The 18,320-nt window shown below is 43.6% G+C and overlaps 1 protein-coding gene across 5 annotated transcripts in view; it reads left to right on the top strand.

Annotated features, from left to right (window-relative positions):
• Positions 1–17,988, top strand: part of LRRC56 (leucine rich repeat containing 56) — a 66,617-nt gene extending 48,629 nt beyond the window's left edge. For 4 of the 5 annotated variants that reach the window (XM_065686823.1, XM_065686822.1, XM_065686824.1 and 1 more), the window contains 9 exons: positions 1,479–1,575; positions 1,976–2,173; positions 6,693–6,870; positions 8,998–9,198; positions 11,494–11,558; positions 12,727–12,857; positions 13,600–13,790; positions 16,441–16,804; positions 17,563–17,988. In XM_065686823.1, the coding sequence (XP_065542895.1) occupies positions 1,479–1,575; positions 1,976–2,173; positions 6,693–6,870; positions 8,998–9,198; positions 11,494–11,558; positions 12,727–12,857; positions 13,600–13,790; positions 16,441–16,804; positions 17,563–17,752 (1,615 nt within the window). In that variant the 3' untranslated portion in view covers positions 17,753–17,988. The remainder of the gene's footprint in view (positions 1–1,478; positions 1,576–1,975; positions 2,174–6,692; positions 6,871–8,997; positions 9,199–11,493; positions 11,559–12,726; positions 12,858–13,599; positions 13,791–16,440; positions 16,805–17,562) is intronic. The other variant, XM_065686826.1, reaches the window with a different exon arrangement.
• The last annotated feature ends 332 nt before the right edge of the window (positions 17,989–18,320 follow it).

Raw genomic sequence — 18,320 nt, forward strand, 5'->3', positions numbered from 1 at the left:
TTCCCGTGCATCCATCCTTTATTCAGCTTTATGCAGTCTCCTTGCTCCTGACATGGCCCTTCCAAAGTGTTCAGATAGTGGAGTAACTGCAACAAAAAAAAAAAAAAAAAGCCAGGCCAGAATACCACCCCACTTGTAAAAGTACTGTTCCTGGCTTCTTGGCCTGGCTGGCTGTGCAGTATCCCTGAAGCAGGCGGTTTGTAGGGTCATTTTCTGTAAGGCTGCATCAAAGCTGCAAGAGGTTCTCAGAGGGCAATGCAAAGCTGCTCTTTTCCCCCATGATCCATAGAGAGAAGACATGAGTAAAGGAACTGTATTCCAAGATTAGAAGGGACCCCATGACCATTTTATTTTTCTCTTCTGCAATTTTGCCTAGGCAGTGCATTAAAGTATTATTTCATTATTGTTATTATTTATTTACTTATTATATATTATAAAGATTGATATTATTAAAAAATAGCTAATCCACCATTTTTAAGTCCACGAATCTCTATTTAAGAACTATTATAGCTGTTTGAATGTGGTCCTGGGCAACTGACCCTGTCTGAGCAGGACTGGACAAGATTACTTCCAGGGGTCACTTCCAACATTACCATTGCTGTGATTCTGTGAACTCCTCTCTATCTCCTCTGATAAACTGTCCTCATATACAGCTCCTCACTGATTAGCTCTTTATTATTCAGGTAGCCTGACGTCATGGCTACAGTAAAGAATTCTAAGTTTCTGATTGGTTTGTTATTTCATGAAGTGTTGTATTTTGTTTATGATCAAGTAGTGGCTTTATGCAACCTAATGTTGCCAAAACAGACGGTGATTCAGCCCCAGTTTTATTTGCCACCATTTTTGCATTTTGCATTATCTTTGTATTGCACGCTGTGGTAATGGACTTAAGCAGGTCAGTATGTGGTTTTCAGGGTTAGGACCAGAAAGGTTGGAATTCATATAAATGATCCCTTATTTATATTTTGCTAGACCTAAAGGGTAGGCAAATATGATGGAAAGGATTATAATTTTCTGCTGATTCAAAAAACGTTATTTGGCCAGAGGGCTATTCCTTTCAACTGCAAAATCGGAAGAAAGGTAACTCCATAGGAGAACAGTGAGGTGACTTTGCAGTCAGCTGAGATATGTTAATTTGGGTTATGTGTGTAGAGCAAATGATGCCAGCATAAACAAATTTCACTTAATTCTTAGCAATTACCTGCGATTTATGACAGAATTACCGTGATGTAGGTCTTGGAAGAATCTTAAGCTGAACTGGAGCGACATATTGTCATACAAGGACAAAGGTGTCTGAGAGAGAGGTAGAGAGGGGTATAATTTTTTTCTCCACCTTTGATTGTGAACATTTTTAATGACATTTATTGTAAACAATGTGAAATTTGAAGGAAGTAGCAATGGCCTAGTCTTAGGAAAAAGAAGCAAGTTTGGAGTTCCTTAATCCATTCAAATAGAGCTTGGATTGTTTCTTTTATAAGGGATCTTGGAACCACATTGTCCCATCTCTATGTCCTGTGGATGGCTTACTGTGGGCTCTCCGATTTAGATGGGATCTCTTCCTGCAGCTCTCTAAGAGTAAGTATAGCTGTGTCTCACCAAATGACAATCTCAAAACTATCTCTACAGTTGATACTTATTACTTGTAGTCTTTTTTCTCTTCTGACTCTTTGTTTTTCTAAAGAACTTTAGTTAGATGCCTTGAATTGCATGTGTTAGTTTAAGACATGCCACAGTATTTATTTTTTTTAATGAAGTATAACATTCAGGTCTGATCCTGAAGATGCCTAATGCAGCACAGTGTTCATTGCCATATTAGCCCTAGTTATTTAAGGTGGCAGCAGCCGCACTTGTTCATTTGCATGCTAATTTCATGCTGTCATGTAGCATTTCAAATATTAGAAAACATTTTGCAAAGCTTGAGTGTTGCTTGTGTAAGCCTATGGTTTACATATTTATTTTGTCTACTTCTGCTGAGGAACTCTACGTAGCCTATAACAATATCTCTGACCTGAGCCAGCTGCTCTGGCTGGATCACCTTGAGGTTTTGGACCTGGAAGGGAACAATATTGAGGACATCAACCAGATGCAGTACCTGGGACTTTGTTGCAAGTTGAGCCGACTGACAGTGGAGGGCAACCCTATCTGTCTGAAGCCACATGCAGAATCTGCAGAGGTGAGGAACTTAGTTTGCACATATTGTGTTAATTTTTGGCAATGTATTTTTAGTTTTGAGTTGGAAATGAGAAATGTTGGAACAAGTCCAGAGGAGGGCCACGAGGATGATCAGGGGACTGGAGCACCTCCGGTATGAAGATAGGCTGAGAAAGTTGGGGCTGTTCAGCCTGGAGAAGAGAAGGCTGCGTGGAGACCTCATAGCAGCCTTCCAGTACCTGAAGGGGGCCTACAAGGATGCTGGAGAGGGGCTCTTCATTAGGGACTATAGTGACAGGACAAGGGGTAGCGGGTTCAAACTTAAACAGGAGAAGTTTAGATTACATATAAGGAAGAAGTTCTTTACTGTAAGGGTGGTGAGGCACTGGAATGGGTTGCCCAAGGAAGTTGTGAATGCTCCATCCCTGGCGGTGTTCAAGGCCAGGCTGGACAGAGGCTTGGGTGACATGGTTTAGTGCGAAGCGTCCCTGCCCATGGCAAGGAGGTTGGAACTAGATGATCTTGAGGTCCTTTCCAACCCTAACTATTCTATGTTTCTTCATCTTATTGTATCATTCTAAGTGATGACATGGGATGTATTTCCCATTTTTCATTTCTATTGATATTGTCTTCTCATGGGTATTGTCTACAAGATGAGCACAAATGAAATACAAAGAGTGCTAGTGAAGACTCAGCCCTGTTTCCTAGCAATGTGTTTCTTCTTACCTATGAGAATGGGATTAAACTCGAAACGAGCTTTTACTGATTCATACAGCTGTTCTGTCTACTCCCAGCTTGCAGTGCAAACAGGCATCTTAAAGGAAGACCAAGGACAACATGGACCCCAGCTATTTGATCTTTCTAGCTTGTAGGGATGTTGCAGCAGGTTAGAAGGTAGCCAATATTTTTCTTACAAAATGTGCCAGTTGCAATCTCTCAATTACATGTCTGTCTTTGGACTTTTATATTTCTTTTAGGAGGCTTGCTAGTCCAACAGCAAGTGCTCCAGGACCACCACACTCAAAAGTTGAACCCTCAGACAAACAAAACTAGGAAAAGGCAGTATTATAGGAACTGCTACTTGTCCTTTCCCCTGAAAGGTTAAAATCAAATTACCAAAAATTACAGTAGTTCACCTCTTATGTACTGAAATGATAAAACCTTTTCTGTGGAGGTTCTGTGGAGGTTGTTGAGGGCATGAGATCCTCTGTGTCACAAAGATGAAAACACAGTGATAAATGATCTGTTGAGATATAAAAACAAGCATCTTGGCATATACTAAAAAGGTAATTGGAGGAAAAGCGGAGTTTGAAAAACTTGGTTGAATTAGGTAAGCTGTTCCTCATTTTGGTCACATAATGTCTAACGCATATCATCAGATTACAGTTTATGGCCAGTGAGCAATATATTGTCATCCAGGTCTTTTGGAAGGTCACAGGCCTATGCACATACACATAGGTGTATGCGCATACAGCACTCACTTTGAATGCTGCAATCCCCATAAAGAGCTGATAATGCAGGGGTTAGAAAGCAAAGCAGGTCTTGGTGCTGTGACTCCACTGTGCCATAGAATCATAGAAGAGTTAGGGTTGGAAAAGACCTTAAGATCATCTAGTTCCAACCCCCCTGCCATGGGCAGGGACACCTCACACTAAACCGTACCACCCAGGGCTTTATCCAACCTGGCCTTGAACACTGCCAAGGATAGCTTTGCTGTGCATTTCAAAGTGATCATGCCCATGCTACTAATTTTCATAAAAGGTTGGGTTTGATATTTGTCCTGGATTTAGACTTGAAAACCAAGGTGCTGTCACTAACAGTCAATCATGTAGCAAGCATACACATATTTTAAACGTCCTCACTGCTTAGATACATGAGTTATTCACATTTTTCAGATTTAATTGTTGATCATATCCCTCAATAAATGAGCCACAGAAGGCAGTGCTTTAGCTATGATAATATTCCTCTCTGGAATCCAAAAGAAAATATTGTACTCTTGCCTTTCTGTTTTGAACTGGTAGAAGTATACTTCAGAGACTGCCCTTGTAACTATTTGTAACCAAAAGATGCAATCATGCGAGGAAAACACATATTCCTACAGTAAGGAAGCACTGCCTGCTTCTGATGGACAAAGCATGCTTAATTTTTTGACTCTCATGGAGCCAAATACAACTTCTGACACTTCCTTATCATAGCTGCCTAGCATGAAAATGGTGCAGTATATTCTAACAGCATAGAAAGTCTATTTCTATTCTCTCATCATTCCTGCTCAACAAAAGTTGTGATTTTGGAGGATGTAGTTTTCACTTGGCACCTTCAGTCCTTACATGTACTTGTAATGGAGAAATGTCAGGTTGCCCTTGGTTTGTTTAGCTAAGGAAATGAGTCCTTGGGATGCTGCTGTGTGTTGTCATGTAATGGAAGTTCAAAGAGGAGTGGTATGTGGTGGTGTGCCCTACTGCTTTTCTCCATGCTGAATGGCTGTCCCTACTCCTGTGCTATCAGTTTCATTCAAATGCCAGCCAGAATTTGCCAAGGGATGGTGTGTTTTACACAGAACTGTAACAGAGACAGACTGTAAGTTCACTGTAGTCTCTGACCCAGCCTCCATGCTGGGAAGCTGCTCAGCCCCAGGGAGGTGGCCCTTCCCTTAGCTGCTGAGATCTTCTCCATGGACTTTGCTGCTTTCTCGGTTCCAGCTGAAGTTTGTATCTCTTCAGGGTATAGAACCTGAAATATATGAAATAATAGATGTGGGCTTATTTTGGTGTGCCTTAGATGGCCAGCTCTAATTCCTCAAGGTCCTTCTTGCAATCTGGCCCTTGCTACAGCCCTGTAAAAAGCTCTTCTATTTATTTACTTTCAATCTACAGAATGCTCTAGCTAAATTTACTGCTTTTTTTTTTCAGACAGCCTGTTTGTAATTTGATTTTCAGATGAGCTCATCTTTCCCTGTTATCTAAACCAAGAGCACCAACCTGATGATAAATCCTGCAGCCTCTGCTGCACTAATGTAACATGAGTGTAACGTGATGCTCCTTTCCAATAGGACATGGCTGGAAATTGGCTGTAGCCCAGACACTGTTCAGAGTACATGTGGTACAGGGCAGCATGGCAATTGGTTGACTCATCTTCTAAATTAAGATTAAAGGCTTAGTTAGAGAACTCCAGTGTTTGCCTCTCAACAGCAAAAAACACACCCTCCATTTGGTGAGTTCCCCTGCCAGCCTCAGTGCTGCTTTGTGCAGAAGGAGGGAGCATACAGCCAGGCAGGTCCCGCAGGAAGATTTCTGTTTGTGAGAGCTCTGTACTGAATGAGGACTTGGCTTTGTGAGGTTTTCTAGTATTGCATGCAACGTCTTGAAAGGTATAACATTTATCTGGATGAAGCAATTGATTTGCAGGGAGCTGTCCATTCATATTCTGCCACTAGCAGTGTGCTCTTGCTTCATATTTTCCTTTAGTTTCAGTCATCATTGTTTACTGCTTTTTGTAATCTGAGACTATTTTAACCAGAAATAATCCCATTGCAAAGCAGCACGACCCAGTCAGCCCTGCTATATTGGTAACTTTTCCCAAAGACAAAGGTGCCATGTGAAGGTGTCTATACCACCTGAACCCACCAAAACAGCCCAATTTGCAGTGTGCTCTGAGCACGGTTGTAACTGTTCTGGATTGCCTTGCTGCTCAGGGGTCCCAAAGCATTGGCATGTGCTCATGAATCATATTAAACATATCAGCTCCCCACACATATGCAGAAGGGGTTACACCCATGCTTTCCCCCATGGCTGTCACACTGAGTCCATGTGCTTTGGAAGCAATGTCATTGTTTTTCCAGCACAAAGAAACCCAAGTGCAGTCTATTTTAGCCTTCTGTGTACCTGCTGTTGGTATGTGACTTCTTGCAGAAGCAAATGTAGTGTGAAGTAAGCCATCACTTGTAACAAACTCACACACCAAGCCCCTGAAGACTGCCCCAGAAAACCAGTGCAGTTCAACAGTGCTCGCTGTACCTAGTTTATGGGTGTGCCTAAAAACACAATCCATGAAAATGCCCTTTTTCCATCAGCAGGTGTAGCAATATTCATCACATGTTTTCAAGTCTTCCTATCACCTGAGTATTGATGCAGCAACCAGAGTATCACAAAAGCAGGGAGAGAGGCTGGCTAAATGCTGAGGGTGCCCAGGCTTTCCATGGGCATTAGTGGCTTTGTACACTTTCGTACATTATACATAGTAAAACAAACGCCACAATCACCAGTGGGTAAACAGCAAAGGAGCCTTTGGGCAGGTGTCATGTGTTTGCACTGCTCAGGGCATGTTCACAATAAATTTTTTTATAAAAAAATAATTATGGAAGGAGAAAGCTCGGTGAAGTGAAAGTCTTGACTCTTTATTTCTGTTGAATTAATAGGTTTGCCTCATAGAAGGCGTTTCAAATTCTGTGGCAGTCATACAAGTTGAACACTGCTGTGCTGCTGGTGGAAGTCCACGGTCTGTTAAATCAACTGCTCAAGTGACCACTTTCTCCATTTCACCAGGAACCAGATTATAATTACAGAGCTGAAGTAAAAAAACTCATTCCCCACTTGGAATATTTGGACGAAACACCAGCAAGCCAGACTGCTCTCCATCCTTCCAATAAGATGCATGAGGACTGGCTAATCATCAAGGAATTCATCAAGGAAGGTGGTTTAGCTGGAGACATTTCATGGTTAGGTATGTCACGTTTCCTGTCGGGATTCATTTTTAGGTTATGATGTGCAAAAAAGAAAGATGAAGAGCAAGCTGGCCTCTTCAAAGCCAACATTTAATTATAGTGAGGGGACAAAGGATGTTGTTGTGACTTGGGAAGTGAGGAAGCTAGAATTCAGCACTGTGCAGGCTTAAATGAAAGCTGTCCGAAGCTGGGCATCAAGATCAGAAAAATGCAGATGACTTCTAGAGCATCAAATAAATCCAGTAGTAGCTGGAAGTCTGTGCTTAGCATTAATTCTGCATGATTGGAAAAAGCAAAGCTTGGAAAGGAATATTTCAACAGCAGCTCTTCCTAGCCCTTTCCATAGCAGCAGTCAATCCTACACTGGGTGGATGTAGCAGGATTTCCTTCTCCAATTTAATAATAGGAAAGGCAATTTGGTCACCACCCTGCAATGGTAGCAGCATCCTAGCAACTGAGATTGCATGGAGATCTGTTCCATTTTCCGTGCCTCTGTGATTAAGTCCGTTACATTCATTAGTAGGGAGTAAATGGCTTGAAAAAAACCCCTGTTGTCCCCTTGCCTGTAGCCTTGGTTATAGTTCAGCTGTCCATGCTTTTATGTACCAATCATCCTACATTCATTCTACTGCATACCATTAAATATCACCAAGTATTTCCTAAAACTGCTCCTGTTGCTCCCCATTAGTGTCGGCAAGGCACTTGGCTTCCCAGCCCTCTCCCCCCCCCCCATTGTGGTTTGCCTCTCAAGTGTATTCCATTAAATATTTAATTTGTTTTGGAATAAGTACATACATTTGTCATTTATTTAATCCCTATGGGTACAAATCAGTAGTTGTAATAGAAGTTATTGTAGGAAAAATAATCCATTAAAATCTGATCCCTCAATGATCCTGCTTTGGCAAATATCAGCTATGGTTCAGAAAACTGGTTAACTGAAGTAAGCTGCCAGCTGTGCCAGTAAGGACAGGGCGCAAAATTGTAAGTTCATATTATTTCCTAGTGCAGCCAGACTCATATTCTTGCCTTCAGCTCTAAACTGATGAGCTGATATGGTCAGGTTCGAACATCCTCATATTTGTTTCTTTCCTAGAGCAATGTTGACTCAGGTGCTTTTAATGCACTATGTATTTCATGAGTTTGTATTAACAACTATGGCCCAGATATTTAACAGGTTCCTAACACTCCACCCTTAAGGAAATGGCCATATTATTACAGAGCTGATTCCTCCGCTGTTAAGCTGGTAGATGCTCAACACTTTTCAGTGCCTAGATGAATGGCATGCTTTGTAATGAAATTCGTTCTCCTATGGGTTGTTGGCTGCACATGCTGCTCTTAACAGCTGTGGTGTGCTCTTAGGGCAGCCGTGGTTGGGCAGGCAGGAGGACAGGGCTCTGTCTACCTTAGTTAGCTTCTGTATTATCCACCCTGCCCTGTAGCATTACGAAACCTGTTTCCACCTTTCTTTCTATGGTAGAGAAATATCTGTCTCTGATGCAATACTAGAAAAATCTGTCACTGCCATTCTCAGATTTCCATAGCTCCTGGTATGTAGTTTGCCCTGATTGTTTAATAGCTCTGGTAGCAGTGTCACCATCTGCATTATGCATGGGCATTTAAGCAATATATTTTAAGACTGGGGGCTTGGACCAGTAGCAAACCCGCAGTGGTTCCCCCGCAGGCAGATTGGCAGCAAATGAGAGGCAGCATGCTCTTACCCTGGATATGCAGACAGGAGAAGTAGCAGAACCCTAGATATGTCCAGGCTCCCCTGTGGGGCAATTCGAGGTGGGTGGTGAGCACAGAACAGTTCCTGACCCCGTATTCAGCCAGCAGTTGGTCTTTGGTTTTCAGAAACAGGATGAGGTTGGGAAGGGACTTTGGCTTAATTGGGGAGCCCCGGGTTCTGCAGAGGACAGCTATGGGGGACTGCATGCAGCACCAGGAAACCTTCTGTCTCTGGGCTTGACCCATTCCAGCATGTTTCTTGTATCTGCAATGACATGTTTTATCGTCTCCTACAGCACCAGGTGTGCAGCAGCAGTCCCCATATTGGCAGTGTTCAGTGATGGTGTGGTTTGAAGCCTTGAATGACTGTGCTTACTCTAGCAAAATCTCTCTCTTAGATCCATGTCTTGGGGCAGTAGCAAGGCAGCCTATATGGAGCCCGAGACCCCCGACAACTTCCAGACCTGGCACTGCGCAGTCACCTGCTCATGCAGGGCAATCTAGCAGTGCCTGCCTCTTGTATGGTGGCTGTCCTCTTCCAGATTCCACTGTTTCTGATGAGCTGTTCACAGAAGACGACTGCAGTGATTTGATACATGGTAATATATGTTTTTTAATCCTGTTTTTTCCCACACCTCCACCTCCTTGTGATTATTATTGCTGATGAAAACCAGAGTGCTTTGAATACCACCTACCCATGGTGCTGCTAATCAGATTCAGCACATGTTTTCTTCCATGGGATTCACCTGCTTTATAATGGGATTTCCTTTATTTCCCCCTGCAGATGGAGGTGCATGTCATCTGGGCTTCCCCCTCCTCAGCCCCTCACCCCCATCTATTATGTGCTGCTCTCCCTCTTAACAGCCTTGAACTGCAGTGGTGCTCCCTCACTGAAGCTGCCCTTCACACCTTGTCAAAAGCTGTTCTGCTCAGTCCCTCAAGTTACACATCAGCCTAGCTGGAGCTCATTTAAGTCACATCTGGCACATCTCATTCAGTCACAGGAATGTGGTCCAAGGTAGTACTCTAGAAAGGCACGGTGATGCACATTCACTCCCTGTGGGATCATGTGCTCCAACAACAGGTACTGCAGTCTCATACTGCAGCAGCACTGCTGCTGTCAACGAGCACTTTCTTTTGGGTTTCCAGGAGTGGGGTCCTCAGCAAAAGGGGCCAGTTCCTTGACTTCACGTACCTGATCTACAGGCTCACCCAAAACACAGATGTACCACCTCTCTTTGTGCCCTGGCTACCTGGAAGGTGTGCCAAGTTAGCAGCTCCTGGAGACAGCTGGATGGAAAGGGAGCCCACTTCTGGTACGATATTTGGCACTTGCCAAAATGTCCTTATTTGGCTCCTGAAAATATCTTGATGGTGCAACTCGGCTGGCCCATGGAGTGCAGATTAGATAGGAAGATGGTGTTTGCTTTCCCAGCATTGTGGGCTGCTTCTCTCAGATGCCAGTGTCAGCTCAATTCTTTGCTGTAGAAAGACTCAGATGATGTGATGTAGTGTCAACTAGGTGCCCATTTGGAATAGAACATGGAAACTGAATGCACCTTGCTGGGGAATGAGACCATCCAGAGGCACCTTGACAGGCTTGAGATGTAGACCCATGCAAACCTTGTGAAGATCAGTAAGGCCAAATGCAAGGTCCTGCACCTGGGTCAGGGAAATCCCACAAACAAATATAGGCTGGGTGGAGACTGGATTGAGAGCAGCCCTGAAGAGAAGGACCTGGAGGTGTTGGTCAATGAGAAACCGATCATGACCCATCAGTGTGCGCTCGCAGCTCAGAAAGTCAACTATATGCTGGGCTGCGTCAGAAGAAGTGTGACCAGCAGGTCAAGAGAGGTGATTCTGCCCCTCTACTCTGCTCTCATGAGACCCAACCTGCAGTACTCTGTTCAGCTCTGGAGCCCTCAAAACGAGCAGGATTTTGACCTGTCAGAGTCCAGAGGAGGCCATGAAGATGCTCCAAGCACTGGAGCACCTCTCCTATTGAAGACGGACTGATAGAGCTGGGGTTGTTCTGCTTGGAGAAGAGAAGGCTCCAGGGAGACCTTATAGCAACCTTCCAGTGCCTGAAGGAGCCAACAAGAAATTTGGAGAGGGACTTCTGACATGGGTCTGTAGGGATAGGACAAGGGGGAATGGTTTTAAACTGAAAGAGGATAGATTTAGATTAGAGAGAAGGAAGTTCTTTATTGTGAGGGTGGTGACACTCTGACACAAGTTGCCCAGAAAAGCTTTGGACACCCCATTCCTGGCAGTGTTCAAGACAAAGTTGGATGTGACTTTGAGCAACCAGGTCTAGTGGAAGGTGTCCCTGCCCATGGCTGTGGTGTTGGAACGAGATAATCTTTAACCTCCCTTCCAACCCAAACCATTCTATTATTCTATGATAATTTTACAACCACTTTCAGGTAGCTGGCACTACTGACAGAGACAGTTTCACCCGACGCTCACTGCTTCTTCCTGCCCCTTTGCTTGCCTTGTATCTTTTTTGGCAAGAACACCTGCATAGCCACATGGGGAACCTGATTCTGATTGAGATCCGGCTGAAAAATGGTCCAGCAAAACAAACACACACACCGCACAAAAAACAAACTTAGTTTTGATCTGGATCCGTTCCCTGATCTGACTCACCGTGTGGCCACACAAATGTTTGCAGCAGCACAGTGGAGGAGGCAGGGCAGAAGCAGGAGGAAACAGATTCTGGTAAAAGCAGAGAAATGCCTCTGTGGTGTCAGGCCATGCCAGCTCACACCGTGAACCTACACCATGAAATGTTACATCTTCCTGTCTGTGAAAATGATACTGACTGATTCCAAAGACAGCACCATTTGTTAAATGCTGGAATAAAACGTTCTCTTTTTTCCTTTTTTTCTTAGGACTCAGTCAAGTTACATGTGGGAGCCACACCGAGGCTCTTTGTGCGAGGCGGCAAAAGCTAGGTGTATGTTTTTCTTGTATGTGTCATATTCCTGCCTGGTAACCCCCAGGATCCTGGGATAAACTGAACTTCCACTGTGGCTTGTGGCAGCTTACTCTCTCCTGCAGCACAAAAGCCCCCCAAGATGCAATTGACCTTGAAGAGGACAGAGTCTCTTGCCCTAAGGTTACAAATGTTCCCATGTGCTAGCAACAATTAACCATCAGCCTTAAGGGAACACATGAAAGTAAGGTGTCAGTTGCTGGTGGTGTATTTCGTATTGTCCTGGCTGAGCAGAGCACAAGGCAGGACTGCAAAATTTGGCAGCATTTCTACAGCAGCTATTAAGCAAAAGATTTTTTTCAGCAGTGTTTTTTTGCTGTTGGTGTAAGTAGCCAAATTGCTGCAAAGTCATTCCTATTGACTAAACAAAGGTTGTTCTTGGCAGTGGGGTGGTACCTCAGCCCTGTGGGTCAGCCTGCTCATTTCAGCAGTAACGTAGTGAGAGGATGCCCCTGTGTGTAAAGGGGTGCCATATGGGTTGTCATGGTTAGCTTCTGTGGGCCATGAGGTTCAGCATGGCACAAATGCACACACGCATGTTTTTAAACAGGCTGTACTAAACCAGGGAAACAGCATGCACAGGACACCTGCACCACTGCATTGTCAGCAGCCTCCCTTAATGCTGACAACAGATGTTGAAGATCCACTGGAAAAAAAGCGTCCCTCCCTTGTCTCTCCACTGCACAAGCACTGGGAGCTTTTCCGAAACAAATCTGAACACTGGAAATAGATGATCTTCAAGGTCCCTTCTAACCCAAACCATTCTATGATTTGAACGAATTACTGTGTTATAAACGAGGATGTGGAAGGGGACTGCAGTCACATGCTGAATGATGCAGTTTCTGTGCTACTGGTCTTAATATGCTTATTGTCATAGATACTACAGGCTTATACACCAATGAGATATAAATCAACATCTGTCTTACTGCCACCCTGGGTTCCACAAGCTGTAATGGTGCACATGACTGGGGTGTGGGGCATCTTAAAATTGAGGAGCAAGAAAATAGTGAGGTGTGATCTGAAGATTCAGGAACAACAGTGGACTTTGAAGCCTTCTAAAATCCACAATCTAGAAGCAGAGCTGGAGAGAGCTCCTGAGGTTATCAAAATAATTTCTGTCATTTTCCAGCCACCTGCAGTGAGCCCTTTGAAACTCTGTGGTCTGAGGACAGAAAACCTTTACAGCTCTGCAGGAGGAGGAAGTCTGCACCAGGAAGATGTGTTCTCTGAACTGAGCGCCAAGAGAGAGCAGCAAAAGAGGTGAGACTGCAGGAGAAATCTTGTGCAATAAAGCGGGCATTCATTTTCTGCTGTAATAATAAACTCCTTGGCCACCTGGTGGCGGTTTCGAGGGATAGTCTTGGCCTCCTGCCTTTCTGTCCCTGCGGTGGAAATCCATCCGTCAGTCCTCCTCACTGGAGCATCTGCAGGGTGGGCAAGGGAGAAGAAACCTCTGACCTCTCTCTAGAGCCTGATGAAGACCTGCATAGTCAGGGTGGGCTCACTTGCTTAGTGAGAGCAAGGAAATGACTTTTCACAACTAATGAAACATTCTTGGCCCTGACAGTGCCTACCTTCAAACACTGAAAGAAATGAAAGTGGATGAGGTTTTCTGCAAACATCGTATTGGACTAACCAAATGAAAGGTTGAAAGGAAAATAAGACACGGCTGAGATTCCCCTTCCTCATAGACAATTAATGGTTGTTTTGGAAGGAAAACCAGCTTCATTTCTCTGAGCTTACTTCAATGTGTAGTATTTAAAGTCTGTCCCATTTCACTTGGTTAACTATAGGACACTTTCAGATAATCAGACACAGGAAACTTAGATGTCTGATCCATTTAGAATGATTTTCCATTTCTCTGAGAAAGTGGGAAATCACAGTGGGTGGCTAAATCCACTTCCTGGGTGTTTGCCTATGTGGCCATGCCAAGCTGCACGTGGCTGGCTGCATATTCACAACTCAAAGGCTAACTAAAGGCGTGATATTTGAAATTGTCCAGGTGCCTGCATAGAGGACAGCAAGAAGTCACCGAAGCACTGAGGATAACTCTCAGTGATGAGGAAGAGGGTGAAGACTCCAGCCTGACTGACAGTTGTGAAGATACATTGAGTGAGACCTCTGATAAGGACCTCATTGAAACTATTTCACTTGATTCTTCTTGCAACTCCTGTCTCTCCCAGTCTTCCTCAGGTACTGGACCTAAACCTGTGGGGAAGGGTCAGCATTGGGTAGTGATACTTGCAACTAACCATTTGTAGACTGGTGTATTAGTAAATGCAGTGTTTTAAGAGATCTGGCTTCTGTGCTCTAGAGCAGCAATTTGGAAATATCATTGGAGAGCTAGACCCTACGAAATCCGTTCTAGTTTTTAAGCAGGACATGGTGGCCAGCTGTGTTGACCATCAGTTGACTCATCAACGTGGATCTGTAGGATTAAGAGGAGCCAAGCTGATCTTAAACCATCTTAGCATCAAGTCTAGAGGAAGCACATGCCTCTGACTTCTACCTTGTATCATTAATTTATGGCAGGGACAAGTAAGTCTAAAACACTGGTGCTCCACCTGAGCTATATTTTAACCCAGTTGGCACTGGTGGAAGTATTGGCTGAGCTAATGAGGTTTAACTGGGCAACTGGGAATTCTGGAAAGATATGCAACCAAAGGGATGCATTCAATAAACAGTTTAAAAATTAAATGTGTTTTTCTTCTCATCAAAAACAAAGCCAAAGGCCTCTCCAGACCTGCATTTACATAAATGAAAGCAGAATTCCTGCTCTTCACCACTTATTGGGTATTATATTTAAGAATATTAGAAACATTATTTATGTATTATTCCATTATATATTCCAATCGGAATATACATATTCCAATATATATTCCAATATATATTCCAATATATATTATGTATTATCCCAAATACATAATAAGTAGAGTACAAAAGTACAACTTTGCTACTATTGTTAATGATAACTTTTTCAGGGGGTGTCAGTAAATACTGACATGTGAGTTTTTGCTTTACATTTCTTTCAAGGGCAAAATTGAGCTATTAAATTTAGAAAAACAAATGTTTTGGAAAAAACAGAGGTATCATTAAACCATTCAAAACCTCTGTGTACTAACGGTAATATAAGCGATATCTCTTTAATAAGAACAGAAGAGGTTTGGAAAAATCTAAAGGAATGGCCAATTGTCCAATGACCACAGAAGTCTCAGATTATGATCTTGTGGTCTCTTTAGGTTTAATCAGATCTTTTCTAGATTTACTATGATTTCCATAAATTGAGTATGATTTATTATGATCTTGTCATCTTTGTAAATTGAATAAACCATGCCCCAGGTGTCTCACAGTGCAGCAGGGTGATGCCTGATAGGACTATCAAAGTGAATGCTTGGGCATAAATCTGCCCATGTCGTAACCAAATCTGCTAGCACTTGGTTACAAAATTGCTGGAGTGGTTTGAAATCTAGTATTACATAGGGGATGGGGGATGTGCAGATGACCCAGATCCCAAATTACAAGCAGCTGGCCATAATAACTAAGATTCAAATAATCACAAGCACAGTAGCCTTTGCCCGCTGTTACTAATAGACATGTGTTTTGCAGAGCAAATATCTGATAAAACTTGAGCAACTGATGGATTTTATTCAGTGAGGCAATTAAAAATATACTTGTCCTCTGTGACTTGAGACTGCGTCAAGGTTTGGAGACGCATTTAAATGCCTCAACACTTAACTTCAGAAGTGTGTTCTACCCAGTCACTTCTGTGAATTTCTCACAGAAGAACTTGTTGCTGAAAAGAGTCCTTCTGATCAGGAAAGGAGAAGTCATTTGAGCAAAACTGCTGTTATTTTAAAGTAGTTGCAGCAACAGATCCATATAATCTGCACCCTTTGGAAGCTGTTGAGTGTTATTTCGGGCTCTTGAGTCAGGCATACCAGTCTTTCAGAATGTCTTTACTTAAATAAAAACCCCTATGAAATTTAGACATTTTTAAAGTATAGTATTATGGAAATTGTTCAGTGAAAATTTTGTATCAGCTCTAAGTTGTTACCTAAGCAGTAAAATACATGCCCATCAATTAGGAGCTATGAAGCTGAACTCTCTGGGCTTGGGCTTGGTGGCACATTCTTTAGACTGTGTTCCTGCCCTGGACCCTGCACATTAGGCGCTTAGGTACGGTTGGTTCTTTTAATAGACAAGAGTAATAAGACCCCTGCTACATAAAGTATCATTTTAAGCATGCGTACATGGATGTTGTATTCATAAGTCAGGAACAAGACTTTTCTTCTCTATACGTTGCATCTGAGATTACATGGGCTAGCATATGAACAGCCAGGTAGTAGCCATGTATGTAGGACAATATTTTCCTTATCAGTCAGGCAGTTTCCATGATTTTAAGGCTAATCTCAAGATCTTATTCTTACACCTCTGCCTCTGATTAAAAAAATCCTCTGATTAAGAAGTGAATCCACTCATCTGCAATTATTCCTGTGCCTTGAATTTCCAATCACCGGATGAGGTCCTCAGGTATTTAAAACAACTCAGTGCAAATGCTGGCCAGGAATGATGCATGTATGATCCTGCCTGAGAACAAGGGGATGGGTGAGCTGGTTTGCTCCACTTGAGCTGTGCATGGCTCATGAGCAGTTCCAATGCTTGGCATGTCACCAGCAGGGAGGCTGCCAAGTAACCCAAACCCCTGGCTCTCAGAGGAAGCAATTCAACAAGGCCAGGGATGCATCTCCATCACACAGCATTCTCCAATACATTTTTCTCACCTAGTCAGTCATTTAGGAATAAGTTGAACTGGTAAATCACTGTGCTTCCCTCCCTGTTTCAGGTTCATCACAGGCTCAGAAAGGTGCAGTGCTCTCCAACCCAAACCGCTGCCTAATTCCATCTCCTCCAAAAACCCCTTCGCCTGCATCTGTAACAGGTGTCGCAGCAAGACCCTGGAAAAAAAGGAACCACGGGATAAGATACCTAAAAACACCCAGCCAAGAGGACAGGCAGTGGATACAGCAATGCCAGCCAAGGGCTCGTCAAGAAACTTCAGCCCAGCCTCTGGGCAAGGAATTTGCTCTTCTGAGCCAGCACAGCATGCTGGCTGCCTCTGGATCTCCAGGGCAGCACCAGCCTGCTGGGAGCACTGGCCGGCAAAGACCTATTTCAGCACCAACAGCTGTTGGATCAACAAGCATCAGGTATGCACACTGCCAGCAGCAGTGCCTGCAGTGTGTCTGGGGAAAACAGAAGGGACTTCACAGCAGGAAAAAGCAGACTTCTGTGTTGTCTCTGGAGTTGCCTGTCCCGTAAAAAACCCTCCTTTTATGTGTGCTGACATTTACTTTTGTGTGTCTTAGTGCTAAACTGAACATTTCCTCATGTTCCTTATAGCTTGAGCATTGGAAATTTTGTATTTCCTTAAATAATAGCTCAGAATTTTCTTGTGTTCTTATGGCTCCATTCTCATGGAGTGATGACTATGTCTGTTGCAGAGTTCTTGTAGTGGCGGTTGTTCAAGACTCTCCTTAGCTAAACCCCAGCTCAAGTTCCTGACGTCACACTTCCTATTTTTTTCTCCCCTTAAAACTTACATTAATTCATGTTAGAATGAGCTTTGGAAAATAAAGTAGGCATTAGAGAAGTGTTACATGCACCAAAACATGGTTATTTATGAACCTTCTTACTGTAAGATTAGCATCTTGTTGCTTCTTTGAAGCGATAAAACTGAGGAGCTGTGAATGACACTTTGATTTTTGAAGTTAACATAGGCATTATAGAGCAGTATAGGCAGAGAGTACATGCCTTGTGTAGGAAGCTGGTGTGTCTTCTGCTGCTCCCAAGCCTGGCAGTTTTCAGTTGAGTTTTCAGAGTGAGAGACAGCAGAGCTGGTGGGGAGAATGCAGATATCCAGACCCTGAGTGCAATTTCACCGCAGTGTTTCTCTCTTTTCTCTCAGGCCCATCGTGGATGAGAGCCCTCCTGGAAAGATCAACCACCACCAGCCAGCTGTCTGCTCATCCACAAAAGCCTCACAGAGGTCTGGACTGATGAACACTGCTTGGCCCCTGACTGCCAGGGCCATGCTGCAGCCATTGCCACACAGACCCACTTCCTCAACGTCTCAGAAGAGAAGTCCCCAGTCATAGAAGATACCTCAGTGGCAGTTATGTGTTGGATCTACATACACAGCACAGTCTTGAAGGATTGATGCTATCTTCTTTCAGCTCCTTCTACAAGCTAAATGCAGAGCTGTGCAAGTAGAGCAGTTCAAACAAATGACATGATTTGCCACAATTAAGGCTACAGCTGGTCCAGAACGGCTTTCTTCAAAGAGCACCTGCTGATCAACAGAAGAGCTAATAAACCTCTTATTATAGACAAACATGGTTATTTTTGCAGCCTTCATGCACTAAAACAGAGCAAGTCCTAGTGTATTTCCTCTCATCCACAATATGCTCTGCTCTGTGAGTCAGGCAGGGACACTGAACCAAGCAGAACATGGAGCTTGCAGTTTGTGGAGCTGGCTGGAGGAGGTGAGGGACGGAGCATTCCTTCTCATTCTTATCCCCCTGATCTAGCAGCAGCCCACAATGCATCTTATCAGCCCTGGATGTTTAACATGTAAGGGACAAGCCAAGGGGTTGAGAGGAAGCAATGTCGTAGGTTGTAAGGGGAGCGTGCGTGGCCAGAGGAAGAGCCCAAGAAGGTCGGGTG

Source organism: Lathamus discolor, chromosome 6, assembly GCF_037157495.1.
Source record: "Lathamus discolor isolate bLatDis1 chromosome 6, bLatDis1.hap1, whole genome shotgun sequence".
Classification (NCBI taxonomy): Eukaryota; Metazoa; Chordata; class Aves; order Psittaciformes; family Psittacidae; genus Lathamus; species Lathamus discolor.